Source organism: Agelaius phoeniceus, chromosome 4 (assembly GCF_051311805.1).
Source record: "Agelaius phoeniceus isolate bAgePho1 chromosome 4, bAgePho1.hap1, whole genome shotgun sequence".
NCBI lineage: Eukaryota > Metazoa > Chordata > Aves > Passeriformes > Icteridae > Agelaius > Agelaius phoeniceus.
In genome coordinates, this window is record NC_135268.1 from 51,287,019 (window position 1) to 51,314,122 (window position 27,104).

Sequence of the window (27,104 nt, forward strand, 5' to 3'; positions counted from 1 at the left end):
CTCTCCTTACCCTCTAGGCCTTCTGCCTCTGCAAAGGATCTTTCTTCAGCCATTTGCCATCCTGTCTAGCACATTTGTTCATTGTTTTTCCCTTACATAGTCAGCTCCTTGGACTGTTCAAAACACCTCTTGATTTGCTCCTACCTTGTACTGATGGGCATGGCAAAGTCTTCTGCTTGAATCCATCACACACACAGTGGTTATAGCATTTTGCTTAAACAGCAGCTGAAATGATAGCAAGTGAGTTTTCTTTCTGGTGTTCTGAATCTCTCTGCTATAGTCTCAATAGTTTACAAGCTGCAAATTTGTGGATCTAAGCCCATTATGCTTGAAAGCACTGCATACTGCAAAAATTCGTGCAGGAATTTGAGTCATTTTGCTAGGAAGTGTCATGCATAGCTCTCATGATCACTATTACAAAGTATGATCCTAATTAAAAGAAACCCAAACCACAAAAAGCACCTTTGTGTTCAGAATCCTGATAGTTTGCTAGTGTAAATTATTGTTTCTTTCCTTTCTCCTCTGGATTTCTTTGATCCTCTAAGCCATCAGGTAAGGAGCAGAAAGCTGGATCTTTTTTTTTTGCTATCTCATGCATCTGCACTGCAAGTACAGTCCCCCTATGTTGTGGGCACAACATAGTCTCCAGGCTCTTAGTTAACAGTGATGGTTAATGGCAAAGTATGTCAGAAACTGTGGGAATAACTGCTCATCCCTCAAGGAAGGGGGATGCACAGGATGACCTCTCAAAGTCTCTTCCAGCACTGTGACTCTGTGACAACCCAAAGCCAAAGTCCCCCAGCTTGTTTTTCTAGCAGTCAGCTCTTTGCAGGGCTGCAGCTAGCAGCTAGGAAAAAACATCCTTCCATCTGCAAGGAGACCCTATTGATAGGTGTGCAAAACTCTCCTGCCATGAAATATTTTTATAAATATTTGTTTATTTTCTTCCAATTATTACCACAATTGTACTATGATGCTAGCTGCTAATGGCAGGCTCTCTGTTCAAAATGATGCTTTTTGTGACAGCTGTGATGGATGGATCTGGAAATGGAGCCCCAGTTGCAGGGGATGTTCTGCTGTCTTGTTAGTTTAGAGACTTCAGCTCAACGATCTTTTTTAGAATTCAGCCCAATGATATATAGTAAAATTACTATTTTCTTACCTGTTTCAATGGAAACAGGTAAGAAGAAGAATTAAAGAAGATATGGTGTCTCCATTCTTCTTCCATTAAAGAAGAATGGAGACAGCATATCTCAGAGGTTTAGATTTTTGCACAGCCATTTTCATCATTGCTCTTCTACCTTCCACAAGAAAACTAGGAACAACAGCACACAACTCAATGAAAATTTCAATTTTTAGTAAAGATCCTTACCTTGAAAGGGAAAAATTGCTTCACCTGGTGAACCTTTTCATGATGCTAACGTGAATGGAAGTGTGATGGTGTGAAACTGGTGCCACTGCAGTAGCTTGTGAGCATGAACAGGTTTGCTCCCAGGTGGTGACCATTCCTCGATAACTGGGCATTTCCTCCCCTGCTGCCCTCAGTAGCACCTCCCTGGTGGCTCAGGGGCTATTTATGCTGAGTGAGATGGTTCTGACCACAACTACATTTTGGGAGTGCATACATGATTTCTTTGTCAGCTCAGCTTGTAATAACAAAGTGGTAGAAGATGGGAGAGAATAGGGTCAGAGCACTCTAGGATTTTGTGTGGCTTCTGTCTGAAACATTTCTCGGGTGCTCAAAGCCTGCTTCTAGATTTCTTCACTTGCTCCTGCACACTGGGCACAATCTATGATTTTTTTTATCTACCTGCAGTTTAAACTGATGGATTTTGGGAAAAGCTGCAGCGGGAGGGAAGGAAAAGAAGGAAGGAAGGAAAGAGCTAAAAACCCAGTCATATCAGTCTTGGCTAGAGGGAAGGTGCTCCTGACTCTGTTCCATTCCTTTCCATCACTCCTGCTTAAAACAATACCAGCAGATATTTTGGCTATGTCAAGGTTGTTATTAGCAAACCACTAATTACTAAGCTAATAGAATTAAAAGAAACACCCCACAATTAAGGCCTATAAAATTCATATAATCTCTCTAATTTTTAGGAGCAGTCTGACAGGGGTGGCAGAGCCCCATTACATGGCACAGAGGGTGGCTGGCTTCCAGCTCGCCAGTGTAAGCCATCAGCTCTGCGGCAACTTGTACTTCTTACTGCTGTTGTTAAGAGACTGTTTGAGGGTGCACAGATTTATTTCACCTTCACTTACTAAGACCAGATTAAGCCATTAATTTTTCTTCTCGTGAATCCCATTAATTAACCTGCCAAATATCTCATCAGAGTCCCTAATGGGAAAACCTACAGAAGAGCTAATGTTTTTTGTGGTCACTAATGTAGCTTATCTTACTGTAGATCTGGATGGACTTGGTCAGGATGGACATGGATCTGGATGGACATGGATCAGGATCCTGTTATGCCAAATGCTGCCAAAAGTGGATCACATCCCATGTTTTTCCCCACAGAACTTATCATCTGAATAGCCTGTGTCAACAGATCTTCCTTAGGGTAGAATACACCTGGACTGGAAAGATGAAACAGCCAGAATTGCCTTTTTTTTGTTGTGAGTTATACTCAAAAAATATAAATATAACTTTAAAAGTCATACTTATTTAAAAGTGAAATGAACTGTATCTGTGCCCCTCTTTGTGACTGTGTTCCAAATTCTTCCACTTGCCATGTTATGTATAATCAGAACTCATAGTTTTATTTTGATCTTGCTCTTATTCATGAATTTATATATGCAGCGCTAAACATTTGCTTCTAGATTACTTTTTTAAAGAACACTGAATTACTTAGAATGTCGCAACTAAGACTAAAATAAAGCATGAATTTTAATGTGCCATGTCTTTCATTCAAGCATATACAGTCTGCATTTTTCACATAGGCTGGATGAATTTTATCTTTACACTACATTTGTAATTAATTTTCAGCTGGGGAGGATTTACTTGCTCTCTAGTACCAACTTGTTTGAACTCTCAAGTTAAGCTGAAAAGATGCTGTGAAATATTGAAAAAAAAGGAAGAAACAGAAACATACAAAAGTTCATTGTTACCTAACTGCAGGACACTGCAAGTAAGGAAATAAGGCTGATAAATATGCTTTCTGTATAACACCTCAAATCTGTGTTGTACTGTTCATCTTGCTGCTATGAATCTGAAGGGGCTGGTAAGTGTAGGCATCTTCTCCAAATATTGCAGCAAGACACATTGTGCTGCTGTTATATGATGATCAGTTATGAAATAATTATCATAGAAATTTTCAAAACTGGACTTCAGCACTGCTCAGAGTATTCCTGCCTGAGCTGGTCACTCTCTCTAGGTTTCAAGCAGACTAGACAGGCAAGAAGAGTGGTTTTAGATTTCCTCTATCCAATTTTGAGACTACACCCTTTGAGACAACTAAGTACAAAACTCTTATAATGGCTTACAGTTTGATTTGTTTTTCAACATGATGTGGGGTTTCTGCATGTTTTGTCTTTCTCTTAAAAAAAAAAAAATTAAAAAAAAAGAGAGAGAAAAGAAAAAATATTGTGGCCTCAACTACTTTCCTGTCACAAAGCCTTCTGTTCCTATTTCCCAGATAGGTGTGTGGATTTTTTGTCATGTTTAATTGCTCCTTGTGCCCCCATTGCTAATGCTTATCTTTCCTAGTAGTCTGCATCCTCTTTTTTCCTTGTGCATCACCAATTATTAATTATTGTGTCATTTTTGGAGGGTAAGAGCCATGGAGCTAGATGCTGGCACTTGGTGTTTGAGGTTTACTCAGCAGTGGGAGAAGGCAGTAGCTGCCCAAAGCCTGGGATGAGAAAATATGAGTAATGTTCAATCAAAGGTGATCAAGGGCCCAATCTTACTTTTCATTTTTCCCTATCATGGCACCATGGGAATATTTTAAGGAATCATTTCAAAAATTAGTTTGATCTCATGGAAGTTGGTTTCTGTCATCTATCACCCAGTATTGAAGGAGCTCCTGTACCAGAGTGGGTATTAGAAACAAAAACAATCTCCAAATTTGAGTAGTGACCCAGAACTTTGATGAAAGTTAAGGCAAATGTAAAGGTAACCATAATTTTCTGCTGAAATTTGTCTTTGGGCATATGTTCTCCCAGGGTTAGATGGTCAAGAACATAAAAACTGAACATTTTTATAAAAAGTGTTACTTAAACATGGTTAAAAGTTTCAGAAAGAGTTTTAAACTGAAGGAGGCTTCATTTAAACTAGATTTTATGAAGAAATTCCTCACAATGAGGGTGTTGGGACACTGGAGCAGGTTGCCCAGAGAAGCTGTGGATGACCCATCCCTGGAACAACCTGGTGTATCTAGTGAAAGATGTCCCTGCGTGTGACAGGGGTTTGGAATTGAAGATGGTCTTTAAGGCTCTTTCCAACTCAAAACATTCTATAGTGCCTTGATTACTCATAGGTGGGTAGACTGGAGACAATTGAGGGCTCAGAAGCTCCAAGCCAATGCACAGAACAGAGAAGAAAAGTAATGGGTTACAGCAGTGCAGGTCCTACCAAAAGCCTGTGGAGGAGCCTTCTGATTTAGCATCATCTGTTGCTGAAATAAATTATTTCATGATTATCTGATTTCTCCTGCATCCAGAAAATTCCTGGCTTTGTTGCAAACTGTTAATTAAAAAAAAAAAAATTACCTGGCTATTTAAGTAAAAAAGAATATCAGTGTTTATTAACATAAGGCTTGTGTATCTGGGTGACCTTCCTGTTTGATGGCTTCCTTTTCTGCATTATAGTCCCACAGCCTGTGGGACTCCTGTGTCCTGCTGGAGTACTTCTGTCCATTGGAGTGTGGAAGGCGTTCAGCTCTCACCATTATTTTCAAGTCCCTGAGTCATCTGAGTCCTTTTTTTACTGGTAACCACCCATGGCTATTACGGGATGTGTGTGAACACTCCCTCTCTCCCACAGTCACAAACCTTCCTGGTTGTTCCCCTGATCTCTGCACAAGCTCACACCCAGACGAGCACATAAATGTCCACACGCACCACAGTGATATCTGATGTTGTCATGGCGGCCTCTCAGACCTTGCTGCTTATGTGTGCTGAGAGACAGAAGTAAATTTAGGCCATGTCTTTCCTCTCCTCCCCCTTTTTACAAGGATTAATAAATAGCTGAATTCTTGGCTTGACTTTTGTTCTGTTCTTAGGTCTTGCTTCAGTACATAACGATAATTTCCTGCTGAACTGCTTCTGCTGCACTTTGCCTGTTTCACTTCCCTTCTAAAAGAAGTGACTGCAGAGTAAATACCGGACCAGAACAGTGTGACTCCAGCCGGGGTTAAATCTGACCACAGAGCCTTGTGATTTTACCCAGCTTCTGATTTCAACAGCAATGGCTTCCAGTTTTGATCTAAAGTATGTTTGCTGTGAGGAGGGCACCCAAGTTTTCAGCTGCGAATTCTCAACAATATGCAAAGAAGAAGATAACCTGTGCAAACTATCTACTCTTCTGAGCTGCAAAACTGTGAGAGAAGGGTAATACTACATTCAGAGTGGTTTGCCCTTGCTTTTTCAGGTCCTCATTTTATTACGAGGACTGGAAAACCACTTTGTATGTGTGAGAGAGCTCAGCATAATAACAATGGAAATGACATGACTATTATTATTTCTGTGCTGGAAGTGGTGCTGCCTGTGGCTCTGTGAAAGTGTGGAGCTCTCTTTCCTCCAAAGCTTTAATAAAATCAAGAGGGAAGAAGAGCAACAGCTTGTTGCATTACTCACTGAGTTGTGGGTTTGGTTGGAGGGTTATGTAAGGGCATGTTTGCATACAGCCAAGGTGCATCATGCAGACACCCCCGAACAAAAACACCCCAATGTATGCCTCTGGCCAGAAACCCCCAAAGGCTGTTTGCTAGCCAAACAATTTGCAGCAGGAGCACGTGGCATATCTACCAACATGCCAGCTGCCCCAGGTGAAGGGCTTACATCACAGAGAAACAGCTGGAGCTGTGACACCCCCAGCCTGGGCTGATGGGGACAGAGCCCCTGGCAGCTCACAGGCCCTGGGCCAAGGGGAGCAGCTGCACCTCTGCTGCTGGGGGCTCCTGCACACTGCAGATGCAAACCCACTGCTTTGTGCCCGGCTCCCACGGGTGTAAATGGCTGCACAGAGACCCGGAGCTGGGGCCTGGAGGTGGAGGAGAGTTATTGCAGTGAGATGAAGGGCAAAGAGAACAGCAGCTTCAGCACAGCCAGGCAGGCAACAGAGCTTCTGCCAGGGCCAGGTGAGGACACACCTCCAGGCTTGTCATCCCCATCCCAAAACACACCACTGGGAGTCTCACTGCCGTCACAACAAATGGCCTTTAGGAGGGACTCAAAGAAAAGACAGCAGTGGCTTTACCTTCTTCTTTTTGGGGGGATTGTATTTGGTGTGAGGACAGCATGGAAGAACACATGAAGTTACCTGTAGAAAAGCAAATATTACCATGACTTGGGCTGGTGCTGCTGGAGCTGTGGAAAGACAGACGCAAGGTGCTGAGATGGAGACATGAATAAGAAGGGCTGAGAAATGAAGAGTTTAAATAAAAGCCTGAATCTGAAATATGTGTAGAGGAAGCAGCTTTTGAGAGGGGTAGGATGGTCAAACCAAGTAGGAAAGCAAGAGGTACAGACTGGGAGGAGATGATGGGAGGGCCACAGTGACAGAGGTCACAAACAAACTTCATGGAAGTATCACAAACAAGATCTTTCTGAAGAAGAAGGTGCTGTGTTACAGACTAAGCATATTGAGATCCTAGGAAGAGACACGATTTCACAGACCATTATCAGAAATGCTCACTCTGCAAACTTCAGCTTTAACTGGGAAAAATCAATTGCTGTATGATTGCAGACTTATTTACAGACTCTTTGATTACTGAACTATATTCAAATGTTTAACCTGCAGTAGGAAACATCGTGTTAGAAAACTTAAAAAAGACTTAGAGTTGAAGTAGAGGCTTTTTAAATTTTGACAAAAGTAGCAGGTGTTCTACTTCTCCAATTACTTTTCTGATAATTAGAAATTCATTTTTGAGTAGCATACTCTCACTTTTTCATAGTTCCCCAATTAGAGAGAGGGGGGGAAAAAACATTTTGCCATAATCTCCTTAATGAAATGCAGTCACCAAACTTTCAACATGTCAGCTATTGGGCAGGAGTGACAAACTCTACAATAGGTATTTCACATAACTGATCATACAGTAGGCCATATTCAGAAGGAAAAATTACAGTACAGGAGACACAGCCCTCCAAAAAACACCCCAAACCTCCTGACATTTTTTATTGCAATTTTAAGATCAGTTTTGGAGGACACCTTTCTTAATCAAATACTATTGCCTTTAAAGATTAGTGATCACAGCCTAATCATGCTGCACTTAGCTTAATTTGCTTTGCTATGGTCTCATTAAATTCTTTCTTTTGGTCAGAAACCCTGCCATGGCTTGGCAGAGAAACAGGAAATTTCTTCTCTATGTTGGAGGGTTGTGACTGCTCTTTCATTTTAACACACAGACTGGAGGGTGCTGCAGCAAATTACATGTGGGTCACCCCTTCTTTCCTATGTAAGGAGCTCACAACCCCTCAGAACACTTTGTCAGCTGGACAACTGGGACAAAAGGGAGAAAAATAATCCTTGTGTCAAAAATGTCTCAGATTGCCATTCTATCAGTTAGATTTAATGTTTAATTTTAGGTTACCTGAAACCTCAATGGCAACAATTCCTACAACTGATTATTGAGGCTGCTTTTGTCCTCTCTCAGCTTTTGCTAGATTCAGCATTTGGTGGTCAAGAAGAGACTTTCCTGAATTGCTACTCTCCTTTGTGCTGAGAAAGTGCACTTAAGGAACAACCTGGCAACATTACCTGTTATTTGATCTGGAATCTGTGAACCAGAGTAAAGCACAAGCAATAAATAGTAGAGGTTTTGCACTATTGTTTTGCTGGCAGATGAGAAGTGTAAAAATTGCTTTCCTCATCAAAGTTTGGAAGTCCATTAAAAAGTTGTGAGCAGATGTTTCACGATCATCCCTACACCTGCAGGAGTATGCAGAGAGATGTGGTACCTTGCAGTCTCACCTGGGTCCATGGAATGTGTCTCCTCACACAGATGGTGAGCAATAAGGAGTATTTTAATTGCTGGATGAGCTACTGGCAGGGATTAGATCTAACTAGACACCTCTAGTGCTGTCACACACTTCATCTGCAGCTGAACTGAACTAAGAAGAAAGTCAGACTCTTTCCTATCTCTGGTATCTTCCAAGGAAACCTATTTGCATCCTGCACCAGAAAGGCATGAACTGGCTTTCAGAGGCAAGACCCACAAGCACATGTGCAGAGTCAGTAGAACAGGCAGAACTACACCTTTAGCAGTATACCTTAAAACAGTTGACTTTACCCAGTGGTGCAACCATGGCTTTTGGTAGTGTACCTGTGTTCTGGACATGCAGGGCAATGCACTCACATGTCTTTCCATTTTCTGTACAAGCCATTGTATTTCAGAGACCCTCATTTAGAGGAAATCTGTACATGTTGGCAAGGAACTACTTCTGCCAGTAAAGCCAATTTGCTCCTCTAAATGGAGCAAATGGAGCATAGGTTCTATATGCTTGAGATGGATTGCCTGAGAACTTTGTTGGCAAACTTATCAGATGAGGATTCTATGGGAAAACCTCCCTTTGGGTGAATGGGTCATGATTTTAAAGAAGAGTACTAAAGAATACTTAAGAGGGTTTTGTACCACTAAACCCCTCATTATTTACTATTCTGGACTATTTTTTCTTGAAGAATTTAACTACATAATATTTGCTGCTAACGCTGAACTCCCATTTTAATTCAAGTATTTAATGAAAATTTCCTCCATGATTATTTGCTCATTAATGCAGGTAAGTTCTAAAAGATTTTTTGTTTGTTTGTTCTTGATGCATTTACTAAAAATGGACTCACATGCTTTTATCAACTTTTGAATTGCAATAGTCACACTGTTAACTTGAACTTTGCAACATTTGACTGTGAGCTTTACATATTATACCAATAGTAGTTTGATTAATTGGTTTCTACCTGCGGCAAAACTCTCTTAGGGAGTTAACGTGGATTTGCTCAGGTAAAACCTGTGAGATTTTTCTATACTTGAAAAAGAATACAATTAGATTTACAATTGTTAAGAAGGACAAACTGCTTTCAAAAAGTATAGGTAATATCACAGAAAAAAGGCTGCAGAGTGGGTACCCAGCTCTGAATAAATCTTTTTAAAAGATTAGAATTTGGAAGAATTAAGAATTCTTAATTAAGAATTACTAAGAATTAATTAAGAATAAAAATAATTATTTTTTTAAATTACAAAGAATTATGGAAATCAATTTCTTTCGCTATTTTTGAGCTCCAATATTATGTATTCTTTAAAAATTTAACTTACAGGACTTCTAATCTACTGTTGGGGACTTGAACTAGCCTAGATGAAGATCTTCTGCCTACTCATCAGTTACAGATGTTAATTGGGGTGAGGGTCATGATAGTAATCAGTTGCACAAATGACCTACATGTGGAAACAAATAGATGAATAATATTTCCAGGTCACCACCAGTAGTAAATATTGCTCTATTAAATATTTACATATACAGATGGAACATTGCTTGTTTGTTTTGGGATTTTGGTTGGTTGGTTGGTTGTGCTTTTGCACGCCAGAAAAAACCAAAAAAACAAAACAAAACCCACCACCAAAGACTCCTGCATTTGAACAAAAGGGATTGAAGAGAGAAGCAAAACTTTTTTTTCTATTTCATGACAATGCTAGCAGGAATTACTACTTTAAAAAAAATCTGCTGGTGCTTCCTGTTCCAGTTTGTTTAGTCACAAGTCTGAATTAGATCTCTCTGTTGGTTGGTTTCGTTTACTATAAACAGGTCTTGTGCTTTGTTTCAATACATCAAAGCCCTTAGCCAGGCACAGACAGGTAAGGTAAAAGGGGGTAAGAAAGTTTACAGTCTTGCTTCATTGTTTCTTTAAGCGTTCCAGACAACGGTCAGAGGGATCACACGGAGTTTAAAAGAAGGCTTGGTTGCTGTGTTTCTGTCTATGTAAACTGGTTTCTCTTTTGTTCCTTTTCTAGAAACCACATGTAACTTTAGGTCAAAAAGTGTAAAATGTGGCACTTCTTAAACCAGCATTACCGCTGCCCTGGGGTAACTCGATCAGGCAAAGGTGCAGGCTCCTCTCCCTGCTGTGCTGATGCCTGCTGCCGTCCTTCAGGTGAGTACCAGAGGTTTATTTTCTTTTCAAATATCCATCCACCTGAAGGAGGCAGACGGCTGAGAAGGGTATTTTCTCACGACTGACACTGCCAAAAAAAAAAAACAAAAAACAACTCACTGGTTTAGCCCTTTAGAGATAAATGCGAATCACTCCATCCCACAGTATTTTTAGTAAAGCTGCTCTAAAAGTTTGCTTCAAGCCCTTGCATCTCTCAAGGTTTTCTTCTCTGGTTTTGGGGGGTTTGACTTTTTTGGGGGGGGTGTTGTTTGTTTTTTGTTTTGGTTTTTTTTGTTGTTGTTGTTGTTTTGTTTTTGGTTTTGGGGTTTGGGTTGGGTTTTTTGTTTGTTTGTTGGGGGAGGGGTTTGCTGTTGGTGTTTTTTGGGGGTTTTATTTGTTTGGTTTGTTGTTTTTTTTTTTAATCTGCCCTCTTAAAACAACAGGAATGCTGGCTGGCCCTCAGCCAGCCAGAACTCAGCAAGCAGGGTAAAATTTCAGTTCAGATTTACGGGAAGGTGTTGGGAGTAAAAATCTGGTTTGGTGAGTTTAAGGCAGGGAGTAGTCCGGAGACAACCTTGCTACTGTGAGTGTGGAGAGAAAGAGAGGAGGGGGGGAGGAGGATAATAAAAACCACCCAGGCTGGAGATTAGAGACCAATTTTTCCCCTGTCCGAGTTTCAGTGCCTGTTGCTGAGCTCCTGCAGCCTTATCGAGTTTGCAGGCAGAAAGCCGGGTCTGGGGGTGCAAGAGCTGCGCGGTGCCGGCAAAGAGCTCAGCTCAGCGCCCTGGAATGTGCGGCTTAGGGCAGGGGCGAGCAGGGGCTTTGGCTTAGCTGGTACTAATTGCAAGTTTTAGTGCTCAAAAATTCTGGTTTAAAAAAAAAATACAACCAAAAAACAAAAACCAAAAAAAAAAAAAAAAAAAAAAAAACAAAAAAACCCGAGCAAAGAAGCAAAGAGCCAAGAGAGGGGGTTAAGACTGGGAGAGCTGTTGCTCCAAGCAGCAGTGCAAGGAGTTGCTCAACTCTCACTTAGCAGCGCGGTAGGAAGGACAATGCATTAAGGTCGCTACCCCAAAACGCCGCCGCTGCTGCGAATGGTGCTGGGCGCTGAGGTGGGCTCCAGGTAGGTACCGCCGCTTCTCGGTTTGCTCTGCGCTTCATCCGTCCTTAGCTGTGAATTGGATTGTACTTACTCCTCTGTGATTGGGTTGACAATGTAAGCGACCAGAAGTTCACTCAGAAAATACATTTTAAAGTATTTTTACGGGGGAAAGGCAAATGGAGAGAACTGCAGAGGTTTTCGGTGGAGTTTTGGTGCCTCTTTCCAATTGACAGATTTCTGGTGATTCTGAAGAAAGATGACAGGCGAGAGGCACACGCAGGTACTAAAAAAGGACAGATTGAGAAGTGATTTGCAAGATCTGAGAGTTTTAATTTAAAATATATATTTCTCCAAGTCAAAGATAAAGCACAGCGTGACTTGCCTAATGTCTTTGGAGTCAATTTCGGAAGTAGTGTTTCGTTTTATGGCTGTTTTTTCTTTTTGAACACTTAAAATGCTGTAATTTGTACAGACCAGAGAGCCGTGGCACAAGTGACAGGGAGGTGACAAGAGGGCTCTGAGTCTGCTGTCTGCCAATCTGTTACAGACATTAGCATAAGAATGGGACCTTATCTGTGAAAAGTTTCTGAAGACCATTTAGAACATATGTATCCATCAGGAGATCAGGCGTCTTCTTCACCCTGAGATATGCGTGAGTAGATGAGAAATACTAGGGCTCATGTTAAAAGAAGCAGCAGATTTTAAAGTTTTTTTAGAGGTAAGGCTGCGCAGCTCATTTCTTCTCAGGAACTTGAAATAAAACTTTGAGCTAAAGCCAATCTATTGTAATGGATAAAGATGGGCTGGGACCTTACAGGTCGCAAAATCCCTACCAAATTTTATCGCCTCAACTGGGCTGACCTGGCAGAAGGCAGGAGCAGCATCAGACGGGGCTGAAATGAGCCGCCCGAGGCTAACGCAAGCTGAGTATCGGTGCCCTGATGTGCCTCCCAGACTGTGCAGTTGATAATTTGGACAAGCCTGCAATTACTCCCTCCCAGTGCGGCCGAGCTGCCGTGGTGCGAGGGGAGCCGCGCGTTCCGCACGGCGGCGGGGGCGGGGGGAGCGCGGACTGCGCGCCCGCGGAGCTGCCAGGCCGGGGCAGAGGTGGCCCGCGGTGTTAAGCGGAGCCTGGTATAGAGCTGGGAAGCTGGGAGGCAGCGTGCGCTCTCCGAGAGGAGGGGGAGATAACGCCAGGAATGGGCCGCTGCTGGTGTCCGGCAGGCTCGAAGCTAACAGACTGCGGGCTGCGAGATAAACCAAGAGACAAACACTCCTCCTGCACATTCGTTCTCCCTCCCGCCACTCCCCTGCATATTCCCGTCCCGAGAGAGGTTGTTCTCCGGGCTCGTTTCAGAGCTGTGCATCCTGCCGAGAGCTGAGGGCAGCTGTTCCCACCTCACCTCGTAGCCTGGGGAGAGCCCAGCACTCTCTTCTGCTTTTGGGGTCTGACCTCTTCTGAGACACAGGCTCCGGGCCCTCAGTGATGTTAAGGAAATATTTGGAGGTTTTGGACTGGCATGTAAATAGGGTTGCTAATAATTTCTGAGGGTCCCTGCTGCAGCTGAGGATGCAAAATCTTTCTTTGACGTTTAGAAAATAAAAGAACATGCTGCCTTCAATACAACAGATTTTTTAAAAATTGAAAACATTGTAATAAAAATATTTAATATAGGCAGTGGAGATGGTAGAGTCTTCAGGGAATACTGTTTCTATGTCAGTTTGGTCTGAACCCTTGATCTTGCATAGCCCTCACCTGGCTGGCTTCAGCAAAGCTATCCCTGGCACCGGGGTCTGCTTTTGCAGCTTCCCACGTTTTGGAGTCTTGGCCTCCTCCACATGGCAGAGCCCCCTCATTTTGCTACCACTCTATGAAATGCTACACCATCTTCTGTGAAAGCTGTGGGAGCATCTGACAGCTAGAGAAGACCAGGGGTTACCCTGGAGTGGTGTGAGAGTACCTGTTGGATTACCATAGGGGCCCACTGCACTTCTAGGGTGACAAACTCCAGCAGAGGTGACACCACATTTATGGGTAAAACAAAACGGTGATCTTGGCTTTTTCATTCAAATGGCCCTGATCACTTGGTGTAGTTTCCTGAACCAATATTGCTGTGATTTATTGAGAAATTTAGCAGGGGCAAGTATGTGCTCTTTGTGAAGAAACATGGGCAGATCCTGTTCCTGTTTAAAAAAAAGTCAATGATGAACACAAAGGTGAACATAAAGTTCAGGTTTGCTTTGTAGCAAGGAAGTAGATCTAACATAAAGAGTTTAAAGAGACCATCTCCATGCTTGTGCATATAGTTGCCTCTCTTGTCATGAAGTTGAAATCTCCAAATTACTGATGACTTAAACCAACAAATCCTTCCTTATATTGTAGTCACTTTGAAATTTGTTTCATAAGGGGATTTTTAGGTGTAATTTTCAAGTTCGTAAAATGGATCCCGTGAACAGGATATTTTTGTCTGCTCCCTTAGCAGAGGGAAGGATTATGACCTTTATCTTTCCATTATGAGGCCTAAAATAATATTTCTTTCTGCTGTAGGAATTTTTTTTCAATAAAATGCTTCTGGGTACACCTAGCTCTTGCCAAGATCAGGAACATCTCAGTAGCCTTGCTGAGACAATGCAGGCATTGTATAGCTATGGCTGGTAGGGCTTTGGTGACACAGTAAACTCAACAGAGAAAAGCAACTTTTTAGTAACTGCAGAGCTGACTACCTGATACTTGAGGGCATTTTTGTCCTTTCCAGGCTTTCATTTGCCCTGATCCCAAGTAAGATTTTATTTGAAAAGAAGAAAGAGGTTTCTGATATTTTTAAAGTGTGTTTTACAAAATATGCTTAGAGTTTGGATATTATCTTTTGCCTAGGTAGGTCATAAAGCTGAGACTGAGTCAGCATAGATGGGCTTATTTGCCATGAGATGGAAAGAAATTACAAAAGCATGAGAATCCTCAACCAATAATAATGCGACAACAGTAACTCTCACGTATTTTCAAAGGGAGAACAGCTTAACCAGCCTCCAACAACTGAGAGGCTTTCTATCTTATTTGCCAATGGGAGAGCCATTGGAAAGTTTACTCTGGAAAAGCAGCACCCCAAATGATGTAGCTCAGAGTTTGCTTTCGTGTTTTGGCCTTTTGAGTACCCAATGGATGGGCTGGAGCTGCGCCGTAGAAATAAACTGAGGTACTGCTTCTGCCTTTTTGTCTTTTACCAGAGAAACTTAGCTCCACCACAAGTCAGGGTGTAGGCTGAGTTTCAGCAAGTTGAGTTCCCAGTAACATTCAAGATGTCATTTATGATTGCTGTGTCACAGAGCTGGGATTCCTGACCTGGGTGTTTCTGCTGCGGGGACCTGCTCACACAGGCGGAGCGGAAGGGCTGCCACTGCCATGTGGGGTTTGTGCACAAAATAGCTGCTGAGAGGCAAGGGATGGGATGGATGCAGGTGGAGCACAAGGAAATGGTGAGGGGTCAGCTGGGTACAGAGCCAGAGCAGCATGCCAGCAGGCTGGCTGCTCTTGGGCTACCTCAGCAGCAAGGGAGAGATTTTAGAAAGAATTTAGGAGAGGTGAGCAAAGTTCCTCTGCAGCTGTGATCAGGGAGGCAGTCCCAGTGAGGAATCATGAAGGAAAACAGAAGGGCATATGATGAGAAGCATAAAGTAGGTGTTCATAAGCTGCAAAAGACACCTGGTTGTACTATTCAGCTCTGCCTGCCTAGGCAAGTATTGTGCGTAAGGACCTTCTATTTTATTTGTTAGAAGACGGAAAGAGGATCAACAGGAGCACAGAAAATGAGTGGCACATTCAAAGCTATGAAAATGACTCTTGAAATAATATTTGGAAGGTAAAACAGTGGATCAAGATTGTAGAGCAACAGTGGATCAAATTACGACAGGGCAAAAAGGAATGAAACCATTAATGAGCTAATGTGAGGGTGAGACTCCAGGGAAGCATTTAGGTTTTGAGGGCAGATAGAATAGCCAATGTCTTTGACATGCACACAGAAAGAATCAACAGGTCTTAGCTGTACCTTGAAAGAAAGGCTGCCCCAATAAAAATTGTGCCCTGCCTGCAAACAGAGCAGTAATGGTCACTGTGGAAAGGGGAGAAAAGAAACTTTGGGTATTCCTTGAGAGGGGGGCAGTATTAGAGTCTCTGCTTTATCCACATGTAGCTGGAAGCGATGGCTGGGTTTTCAGCAGACAGTGTTTCAACCTTTCTAGCAGAAGAGAAACAACTGAGGGGTGTTGGTTGGGCTGGATATTATAGGGAAGAAAATCGAAGAGAATTGAAATGTAGGGAGAATTTTGCAATTTAACTTGCTATAGAGGTAAGGGCTAAAAGCAAAAGAGAAGTCATGAGGGTTGATGGAATGGAAATTGCAAAAAGGCTGAATAGTGGACATAATGGGGTAGGCTAATGGGTGGTGCTGAATGGGACCACTTGTAGTTTAGTGCAGGAAAAACCCAGCAGTAGATAGCCTCTGGACAGTGCATGCCAAATAAACAGTCTTTTTTAATGAGGAAAAGAAAAGGATCGGGGCAGAAGAGGAACAGAATTGTTAAAATGGACGTAGCATGACAGAGAGTGATATGGGTCATCAGCATAAATCAGCAGCAATAAGAAGAGAAAAATGGGGAATCAAAACCCAAGGAGGAAGGTGATGGACTTGGGTGAAGGGGAGGCATTTGCAGGGCTCGGAAGAGAAGGGAAGGGAGAAAATGACAAATGAGCAATCCTTGAAAAGAGGAGGAGGAGGAAGAGGTGGAGGAGGAAGGAGACAGGGGAGGAAAAGGTCAGTTCACTGAGTCTGATCCCCAAATGGGATCAGAAAAGCTGAGACAGAGGTGCTTTATTAGGGTTTGAAAGCTATGCTCAAGATTTCAGGACCTGTAGGGGTGGAATTATGAAGAGACTGTGGCTAATAGGTCTTTAACGCTGGAAGTTGTGCCGGGGTGACAAGCAGAGGGTATGAGGTGTGAGCAGTATGCAGGGTGCAACTGTGGGAGCTCTTGTGGCTGGAGAGGGAGGAAGAGCCGGCGTGGGGAAAAAAGCATGAAAGGCAAGGAGGGAAGATGGAGTCAAACACGATCATGCACGCAGGGACATGTCCTCTAGATGTTTTTGCAACAAAAGAGCACGTTCAACTCACCTCAATTAAATATTAACATTATTACCATGACTTAAGGCCATGTTTCTGGCAGTAAAATTTCTGTTGACTGTATGCTGAAATTTCACCAGAGTTCATACACTACTATCCACATCCTAATGTGAGCGTTAGTCCTCACAGGAAGCATTTCACTGTCATTAGCATTTTCATTAAAGGTAGCACTAATACAGTGCTGGAGGCTCACAGGAGCATAGTCGCAGGTAAGGCTGCAAGCAGACCTAAACTTAATTGGTGAATGCATTCAAACTTTTGGGACTGCACTATAATCTGTGGCTCTTGAAGATGGATTCTACCTTTAGCTTCTTGGCCTCATGAAGTTGGCAAGAAAAGACACAACTTACCTGACATACTGAGTGCACACTTTTGGTGAACATGGAGGTGCCTCTGGCTGGGTCAAGGAGATCTGAACGTGCTTGCTATTGCTGCCATTTGTGGTGTCTTAGTCAGTGTTTACAAAGTAAATGGGATGAGTAGATGATACTGACAAAGTTGTCTGCTCACCCTAAGCACCCAGGCCAAGGGTGGCTGCAGATGTACCCAGCAGCCTTGCACAACCCCGGGGCCCAGATGCAAGCTTCAACCTGGGCAGGGCTCAAACAGGCCACAGCTGTCCTGCACGGAAGGAAAAAATGTGATTTTCATAGAGGATAATTGTATTGAGCAACAATAAACAAAAAGGCTTTTACATGCTTCTTCCACATACTGGAGTCCCAAGTCTCAACTTACCAATGTGAGTCACAGGTCAGACTGTACGTGTACAGAATAAATCTTCCTAAGCACCACAAGGGTGGCAAGAGGTATCTGGGATGTCAGCACAGTGCCCTTCCTTCCATGGTGTGTGATCAGTGGGAAGAGGGTCTGAGACAGCTCTGGAACACAGCTGTGTCTGTGCTGCTCTGGCCCTCTCTGCCGTGCCAACTGGGAGCCCTTCCTGATATTTTAAGGTCTGTTCTCTGACCTGTGTTTCACCACAGGTGTTTGCAGGTCCTTGCTGGAGGTGGTGAGAAGGTGTCTTCCTGTGGTCACTATTTCTCTTGGAAAGCTCTGGCTTTCTGCAGGGAGTTGTCTGCAAGCTTACACTTTTGGCAAGCAGCAAGACTGGTGAACAATTTTAGTTTTTACTGTTTGCTAACCTTATGAGTATAAGTAAGAAAATTCCTGTGCAAATTCCTGCACAAATTCCTGGCCATTCCCATGGCCACCTGCCTCGGGGGAAGTTTATCAGGTACACTGTCTGGTTGATATACAGGGCACTGTATAAATCCTACAGCTCTGAGGAATGTGGAATGAACTGCCAGAAGCCCTGAGTAAATACAGCAAGTATTGCTAAACCAGAGGCACTGGTGGTCTTGTCTGTTGGCTTTTGCATCAGAATGAGAAAAGCCCAGGGCAAGCATTTTGCTTACAGAAGAGTTTCGGGGCTTTTTCCCCCTCCTCTATCTAGAGCATTATCTGGAGTTTCAACAGTGGCTTTTTGATTCCTGTTATCTCCCAAAGATGGGTTTATGGTGGTGTGCCAGTGGGAAGAGAGGCACCTTTAAAAAAACTCAGGGATTTGAGAGGTGTTAACAATGATTCTGCTAGTCCTTGGGCTGTGGGGCTGCTGAGAGCAGGTTGTGGTGTCCATCTCATTGGCCTTTACCAAGGAGACTGAAATCTGAGTCAAATCCTAGCATTTCCATCCATAGATCACTGAGGTTTTGGGTTGTTTGTGTGTTTTTAAAAGGAAAATATAGTATTTATATTTGTATATTTGTACATTTATACAAACAGCATGTGCACTAGAGGTATCAACAGAAATCGGTCTCAGTGCTGGATTTTCTACTCCTAAAGCACTGTCAGTTACCATTTTTATCTCTGTTTCAGGGAGATGATCTTATGGGATCATTTTGCCCACTGTGTCTTATTTTTTTTTCTCTTCTGTATGCCAGAAATACACTCTTGAGGAGTGCCACAAGAGATGAGCTGTTAAAGATTATACTACAAATATAAAAGTGGTGAAGCATGAAGCATCTCTGCCTCTGTATTTTCCAACAGATACAGCAGGGTGTTTTTTTCTAAATAAATAAGTTGTGTAAAAAAATACAGGTTATCCAAAGGAAGTTTAAGCAAAATTGCTGACAGTGAGGTCTACTTTCCCATGGGCAGTGTAAGAAACTTAATTTTATGGAAAATGCCATGCATCTGTAAGCCTAGAAGGTTAAGTTCTCAATAAAACTTCATAATGGTAATAGTGAAAATCAGTTAAAGACCTCAACTCTCAGTGCATGCTGCCAGTACACAAGACATGGACTGAACAGGGGGTTTGTAAGCTGGGGTATCTTTGGATGTACCTTCATGTTTTTAATATATAGGCAACTAACTGTATGCTCTCTTTTTTGCTGTACTCCAAAGCAATCACAAAGGATCCTGCTGCAGTTTGGGAGCTGTAATTGTGTTGGAATTGTGGATACAAGAGTACCTGTCCCCTGTGCCCCAGGAATACCCACAAATGGGCCAGACAAACCCTTTGCAGAGCTGAGGCTGGTGCAAAGAGGATTAGATAAACTTGTAGTTGTTGTTGCTGCTATGCAAGTTTCTTTCAGAGTTCTGTGTTCAAAGCTGGCTCACTGCTTCCCCATCTTCAGAGGTTCTGGCACTGGTGGCAGTTTCTGGGTCTCCATGCTCTCTGCATGCTCTGTCTGTGTCAGTCAGTGAGTCTGGCACTGTGGCCAGGGATCCTGGCACAGCATATGTGCTCTTAACTGGTTTGTGTGTACCCTGGTGCCCCACAGACCGCCCACTCTGCATCCTTGCAAACACTAGACAGCTGGGTGTAAGGTGTTGGAACCATGGAAAAGCAAAAGGGGTGATCCCCCCTCTGGCCAACATCAGGATCTTTGAGTGACAGGCAAGGTGGATGAACCAGACTTTCCTTTTCACTGCTTTTCTACATTGTTTGAATATGGGTTTCAGCCACAGTACCAAGACACAGAGAGGGCTTAGCTTCTGCCTGAGCTCTGATGAGGGGTCAGAGTGCCTCTAAATCAAGCACTGTAACATGAACAGTGTGAGATGAGCATAATTTTGTTTGTCCTTCTGTAGATCCAAACCACTTATATTACATTTCCTCTTCATCTAATCTTATCTGTTTTGTGTTGCAATCCTTGCTGTGCTTCCCTTTTTCCAAACCAAAGCACAATCTTTCTGAAAAAAAATAAATCTGAAAGCTGCTGCCATTTTGAAACGTGGCCTTTTTCAAACAAAGAACATCAGGTGGTATTTGACACATTGGTTCATTAATCCTTACCTGGAAAGGAACTGATGCCAAAATCATTGCATTCTTAAAGCTTCTGCAAATGTCAATCACTACTAAATAAAGGTTTCTTCTGAGTTCACAAGTACTATTGTACACGTATGTGCAACAGGGTGTAGAACAAGCCAGGCAAGAAGCAAAAAGTATACAAATGACTGGTTTTGCAGGAAAAGCACCAGTAGAAAACTTAGGAAACCTGGGTTCACCTCCCTGCCTTGCCATAGAAAATAACACGCATGAGTTAACAATGGTACAATCCAGTGGTTTTTGTGGATATCTGTCTTGTGCTTGCTGGTATAGCTGAACATCCCACCAGGTTGTGAGGTCTGCTATGGCCACACTGTGGGGAACTTCAGCAAATCTCAGGGATTTTTCTGCGTTTGGTTATGCCTTCGTTTTGATAGGGTTGGGTCGTTGTGCTGTGCGAGTCCTGGGAAGGATGAGGGAAGGTGCCAGTCCCAGCTGGACACTAACCCAAACATCTGCCAGCCCCTGGGCTCCTGGCCTCAGCTGCCCTTTCTTCAGTCCCACAGCCCTGGGGTGAGGGGGGCTCCATGGAGCACTGCAATGGCTTGGGCTGCCAAGGGATGGGAAGGGGGCACTGCCAGCATTTCATGATCCAGCTGTGTCCCTGTGAAGTGAGAGCAAGGTCCTGCTGATGGAGCAGTGAGCAGCACCTGCTGTGAAGCTCCAGGGACAGAGGAGAGCCAGGAGTCCCCAGGATGCTGGTGGGACAAGTCCCAGGTTTCTGCTTCAGATCACTGGTTTTGGAAAAGCAGTTTGAAATGTACTGCTAAAGGGCCTGTAGCTTTAGTGTTGATGAATAGATATAACTGTTATAGCCCACTCTAGAACTCTGTGGAAAAAAGTGTCCACACAATATAACCTACAGAGATCTGGAACTGTAACTGCTCCAAGTGCATGACATTTACCATCCAAAAGTTTCCATTCTACAAGCAGATGTAAAAGGAAGAAGACAGAGCAACTCTGGTTAATAAGAACGTCCTTCATTTTCTATTAGGAAACCATGTTTATTTGTTCATGATTTTGCAAAGGTTTGCATTGCATGGCAAGATACCTGAGGCCTGTGAATTGTTCTGCATTTACCTGTATAGAGACCCAAGAGTCACTTAGCCTAAAAGTGTTTGACAATTTCTGAAAATCAAAACTAGAGAATTTGCTTTTTTTCAAACTTTTGCAACTTCTTCCTAAGGTTTCCTAAGTACTTGACCTCAAGCAGGGAAGTAGCTCTTGTGGAGGGGTCAAAGCAGGATGTGAACCTTTGAAAACTGAGTTTCCATGTGTTTACTGGAAACTTCAACTTTTAACGTCCAAGTCCCCGAACCCACTGTTAACACTGCCTATGCTCTGAGAAAACTTGAGTCAGAGTTCTAGCATGAGCCTGCTGGGCTCTCTGCCCTGTGTTCAAGAGCAGCTATAGGGCATCTAAAGATAAAGAAAGCAAAGAAACAGGTACTGGGCCGTGGGGCTCCTGAAGAGCAGGCTGAACCTAGTGGGAAGGGAAGAGGGAGAAGAGAGACAAAGAGGCAGGAGAGAGAAGAGCACTGTCTGCCTTGAAAAGCTGATGCAGAGTCAGAAGGCTGATGGAAAAGGGGATTTGATAACTCAGAAATGACTGAGAAGAGGTGGCTGGGCAGGGAGACAGCACATTTGGGAGCAAGGTCTGACATGGGGGGGCTGCACTCAGAGCCAGCCAGGCAGGGGTTCTCAGGGCTAGAGACAACGACAGGAGGAAGGAAATGTGGGAGTTTGAGGCACTGCTATTGGGCAAGGGCAGGAGCAGAAGAAAGGGCAAGTCATCCAAGGTGACTGGATGCAGCCCAAGCGAAAGCACTTTGGGATGTGAATTCAGGGGTTTTCACCACTCCAACTTTCCCTCAAGAAGCTGTAAGGAGTCCCCCACTCATGCCTCTTCTTTCTCTGCTGCTGCCCTGCCTTTTTCATTTACTGTTCCTTTGTGAAACAGAAGTCCAAGCAGTAAATATCATGTGCTACCCCTCCGGTGACACACGCATCAGTAGGATGCCTCATGATGGAATTTGGGGTTGGGTTTCAGTTTGCATGAAAAAAAAAAGAGGGAACCTTAGGAAACCATGCACAGCTATATCCTGCTCATAAAAATGTGAAGTGCCAGATTTATAGTCTGCACAATCCTAGTTTGCCTTCTGTTATGTATATTATTATAGTATGATCATGGCTTTTTGACACATTCAGTGCTGATGAGGTTTTTTGAAGGAGCCTTGCCATATGCCATCCATGAAAATGAGGGTGGACAATAAACTTTAAATATTTAAATTTTTTTGTCCTGCTGTTTGGGATGTAAATGGTTCATGCTCTTGAATTCCTTTGCTCTGAAGAGAGATTTATTACTCTTTGGCTTTTTAGTAGTGCTCATTACTATAACATTTAAATACTTACAAACAGTAATGAGATAATCTGCAAAACAACCATTTGATATTTATTTACTAAAAAATAGGGATACAAGATATAAATGAAGAAGTTTGCCATAGTTTTGATTATACAGTTTAGGATGATAGGGCCAGGCACAGGTGAACTTGCTTAGATAAAGGTCATCGTCACTGAACAGTGTTCTTAAGGGTAAACAAGCTCTAGCTATAGGCTCGTGTCAAGCTAAGAGGTTGTTTTGGATGGTCACAAATACAGGTACACAAATAAGTTGATGTGTTATTTCCATGTTTTCAAAATTGTGCAATCGCTTTTTTTTTTTTGCTTTAGAGTGGAATTTCATTTAGAAAATATCACCAAATTTAACAATAAAAATGGGGTAAAGAGTTCAGAAATTTAATATTTGCCTCAAGGCAAAACAAATTGTCCTCTTTTCTTGTTTTATTTGTACTTCAGCTACTAGTATAAGTCAGTCACACTGCTCACCTCATGACTCTACTTTCCAGAAAACTTAGTTTTGCTTAAGATCCACATTTGCAAAATGCATTTCCCAAACAGTTCCCTCACAGCTCTAAGTGCTCCTGCAAGCAAATTGCAGTCCAGAAAATGTTCCCATCTGGAAACAAGGAACATGCCACTGGTCACCAGCTGTACAAAGCTTGGTTTAAGTGACTTGTCCAGTCATACACAAGATCCATGTGCAGAGCAAAGGGAGGAAGCTGTAATCAAGAGCCTCTTTATTTGCCTTAGCCATGGATTCCCCTTTCCTGCAGTGCATCAGGTGCTGTCACCTCTGTTGTCCCTGGCAGAATGTTGGGGACAGCAGCCACTGCTGGTGTCTGAGCCCAGCTTCTCTGCAGGAACAAGGCCACCTTCTCTACTGCATGTCAAGCAAAGGAGGCCCCTGTCTGCCATGAGGGTCCAGAGCAGTGTGAGATCAAATTTGCGGGTTCCAAATATGAGGTGCTCCAGGGGAGCAGCACATTGCACCACTCACCCACCCATGCACACGTCTGCAAGATCCACCCAGACCCAGGCTGGCACCTTCACTTGGTGAAACATGGGAGTGAGGGCAATGGTACCTGGCACTTGTCAGGCTGGAGGGTACCCAGGGAAAGTCCTGCAATGCTTTTGTCCCTCCTGGGCTGTAGAGCTGTGTTGGAGTACACCAGGAATAAGTGGCTGGGGTGAGGAGATGCCAGCCCTCTGCCACTGCCTAGTCAGGGATCTGTGGGGCCAGAAGGAGAACTCACAAGTAGAGACATCTTCATCACCAATGGTTGATTAGGTATTGGGCTGGGAAGGGGAGAGCCTGGGTTGTCATTTCTGTGCCATGGCCCCTTTCTGTGTTTTATCCCCATCCCTCCATGTTGCGGTAAAAGAGGGAGGAGTGAACCATGGCTTCTCATGGTGGGAGTCAGTCACAGTCTGAATTGTGCTGATTTAGGGGCTGGTTTGAGGATGCAGTGGTCCCACATTGGGACCATGCATCCCTGCTGGTCAGCTGGACATCTGATGAGACTGTCCAAGCAGGACAGGTGACCAAAACCTTGCAGGGCAAGCCTCTTTTGCTGACAGCATTGCAGCTGAAAAAACAGATGAAAACATAAATGAGGCTGGTGTCCTCTGCATAGTAAGAAAAGATAGGGGGGTAAAGAAGGAAGACATACAGTGCGCAGTGCACTGAGGACTGGGATATTACCCATGCTAGGTGTACTAGGGTTAGACATTCCCTTGCTTAGGAAATATGTTCAGCATGGCTCTGGCCACCACAGTGCACCTCTTCTAGAGATCTGTTTATTAAAGTGTCCTGTAAAGTGGCAGAAGTCAAATGTAGCAATTCACCCTGTGCTGTTGTGATATTTTACTCTCCTTTTCCTGGTGGATGAGAGTTTCAAGTGATAGCTGCCTGAAGTTAAGCTGTTTTCAGGAGAGGAACAGGAGGTTGGTCAGAGGCTGAGGTGATGGGACTGTGCACTCAGGGCTGCCCACCACACAGGGCTGTGCTTCTCCTTTGCACTTTGCCTTCAGGCAGCCTAGGGCTGAGGCACAGCTATACAATGGGGCTGCTTTCCCTCCCATACCAAAAGCAACTGTGACTCAAGAAAGGTGCAGGATCAAAACCTGAATGCATTACATTTCCTAAACAGTGCATATTGGCAAAGCTTTGGTTTTTTTCAAGCAGAAATGGACAACTGAGAAACACTTGTTGCACTGGGTGCTGCAGATAGCAGAGGAAAAATATCCCTTGATCAACCAGCTTGAAATCCAGGATCAGAAATGAAGCACACAGAGCAATCTCCCTCATTCATAGCAAATGGCGAAGATAAGGATGAAAACTGTTCCTGGGTGGGCTGCAACACAGCAGATTATGCTACAGCCTTCATTGAGCAAACCTGAGGTGTGAACATGTTTGTGGAAACTAATGGGTGAATGATTCACAAAGAGAGAAAAGGACCTCCCAAAAAAATAGAAGAGCATGCACCTCGAATAGGGGACAAAGCAATGATACTCCTCTCCTAATCCATGGTGGTAGCAGTACATTCCCTTTCATGCACCTGTGCTCATGCTTATCTGCACTTTCTCTGTTCTTCTGCAAGGCCACAGGCTCTGAGGAGGACCTGCAATACCTGGTGATTGCTTTATAACACAATAGCTTTTGAAAAGATGCAGGACTGACATTATCATTTAATGTCTGTCCATTCCTCTGTTCATTTTATAGAGCAACCACAGAGAATGAAAACCACCCTCTTTTTATCTCCAAAGCTTTTTTATCAGGTCTGTAGGCTGGCCCAGCTGTGTTGGCCAGATCATATTTAGTTCCTTCTTCTCTGTGTGCTTCACCTCTGCTTTCTCACACTGACTGTGCTAGGGGCCATACCTGACCACCATACTAGGAAACATTCTCTGTCTACTGGCCAGATATCACCTGTCTAGGCTGTATGTGAAGTGTACTGATACAACAAACAGGGAAAGCACAGCCTGAGTTTTGTGTGAGCCAAGGCAGCTTGCAGTAGTGACCATCAAGCAGGTCACAGCCACCTGGGCTAGTAAGGAGAGCCTGTGTCTGCACAGGTTATGCCCACTTATTTGAAACTGGTGAAAATCAGCATGTGGCTTTCTGGCTTTCAAAGCTAAATTGCTGTCAAACCCCCTGGAGATAGCATGCATTATTACTGTAGTACTTGAGTGGGGTGAGTTTGTTCTTTTTTTTCCTTTGTATTCCTTCTCTATTCAGACTTTGATTTAATATTCCTTCTCTCCCTCTGATTTGGTCACTTTGTGTCTTAGAGCTTAGAGATTTCCTGCCCATATATTGAAAGTTTTTAATGAAGAATTTCAGCAACACTCAGAGTTACCAGTAAAAGCCCTCTGCAGATTTTGACAGAAGGAGTTATATGAAATTACTTCTAATCTCTTTATCCTTGTCACACCACTCTGCTATGCAGTAATACACCAAAGAATTTCCAGAAAGCAGAGGTTGGCAACTTACAATACCTACTCACTTGGTTGAAAAAATAATTAATAAAGGAATTGGGATGTGAATTCAATCTGCTGCTTTGTTCGCTGAGGGACAAAGGAGGGGAAAATTGGGAAAAGAAGACTGGAAAAAGTAAATGTTTTCCCAGTTTAATTTTTTTTCTAATAAAAACTTGAGGCCAAGCAAGCCATTTCCCTCAAAAGTTTAGATCATGTTCTGAAAGTTAAAAAAATGAAGTGTTTTGGTTGACTTTATCATGGCAGCTATCAATGGCATGTGGTTAATCCCTGTGGCAAAGCAGAGTGGCAAAGCTGCAAGACAAATAACAGTATGTCCTTGAGTGCACCAGTTCAGTGCCTGACAGGTTTTCGTTTTTCGCCCCATTGCATAACGCTGGCACGCACACCCGGCACGCAGAGTGTGAAACTGGCTGAGCAGGGCTTGGTCCTGCTGCCATTCAAGTCAAGGCCAGAACTCTTCCAGTTCCCAGCAGAGGCAAGGTCACGGAATGTGCTGGAGCTGACAGCAGCCCAATGGGGAAGCCAGGCAGCAACACTTTGGAATGGGTCAGCTGTCTCCTACTCTAGTCCAATCTTACCTGCACTTGTGTTAGGACTCAGCATTTGAAATCCCATGACAACTAATGGCTTCCATTGTTTGTTTTCTCGGATTTATTTCCTTGAAAATAAAACCAAGAAAAATAGGGGAAAAATCCCGAGTTTTATTTCCTCCTGAAATACACACCTACAGAAAACAACAGATTGGTTTTCTTGTAGTCTGTGTTTGTCAATCTTAGCCAAGCATTGTGTGTAGGTGTAATGTGATTTAAAAAAATAAGATGAAATGTGGGTGGGACTGAAAATGCAGTTGCTATTATTCATCTGTTTATGCCATCATACACGTGTGATCAGGCTGTGATCTTGTGCAGCAGCCTAGGAACCTATGGATTGCTTGAATCATCTTCTGTAAAAGAGCCAGGAGGTTTGTTATTTAATACTTCTACTAGATCAGCAAGATCTGTATATACTACATTTGTATTTCATAGCTACAGCCAGCCTCAGCCCACACATGTGATGAAACATCAGCATAGAAATCCATACCCGTGCTTTTTTCTTTACAATATGCAGGCTCATCAGGATTCCAGCTAGGATAAAAATATGTGTAAACAGCTTACATACTTACCAAAAATGAAGATTTTGTAAAAATAAATCAATCTGGGGCAAGTTTGCAAAACCGACTATCTGTATAAAAATTAAAATTCCAAGGAAAATATTTCCAATTTTCAATTGTGAGCACTTTATGTGGAAATTGAAGGAACTTCT

General features: G+C 43.2%; 1 protein-coding gene across 3 annotated transcripts in view; it reads left to right on the forward strand.

The window, feature by feature from the left end:
- Positions 1-9,898: 9,898 nt before the first annotated feature.
- The window catches only part of RBM47 (RNA binding motif protein 47), a 76,706-nt gene continuing 59,500 nt past the window's right edge, over positions 9,899-27,104 (forward strand). For 2 of the 3 annotated variants that reach the window (XM_077177592.1, XM_077177593.1), the window contains exon 1: positions 10,946-11,417. In XM_077177592.1, the coding sequence (XP_077033707.1) occupies positions 11,389-11,417 (29 nt within the window). In that variant the 5' untranslated portion in view covers positions 10,946-11,388. Of the gene's footprint in view, positions 9,999-10,154; positions 10,295-10,945; positions 11,418-27,104 lie in introns of those variants that run through there. The other variant, XM_077177594.1, reaches the window with a different exon arrangement.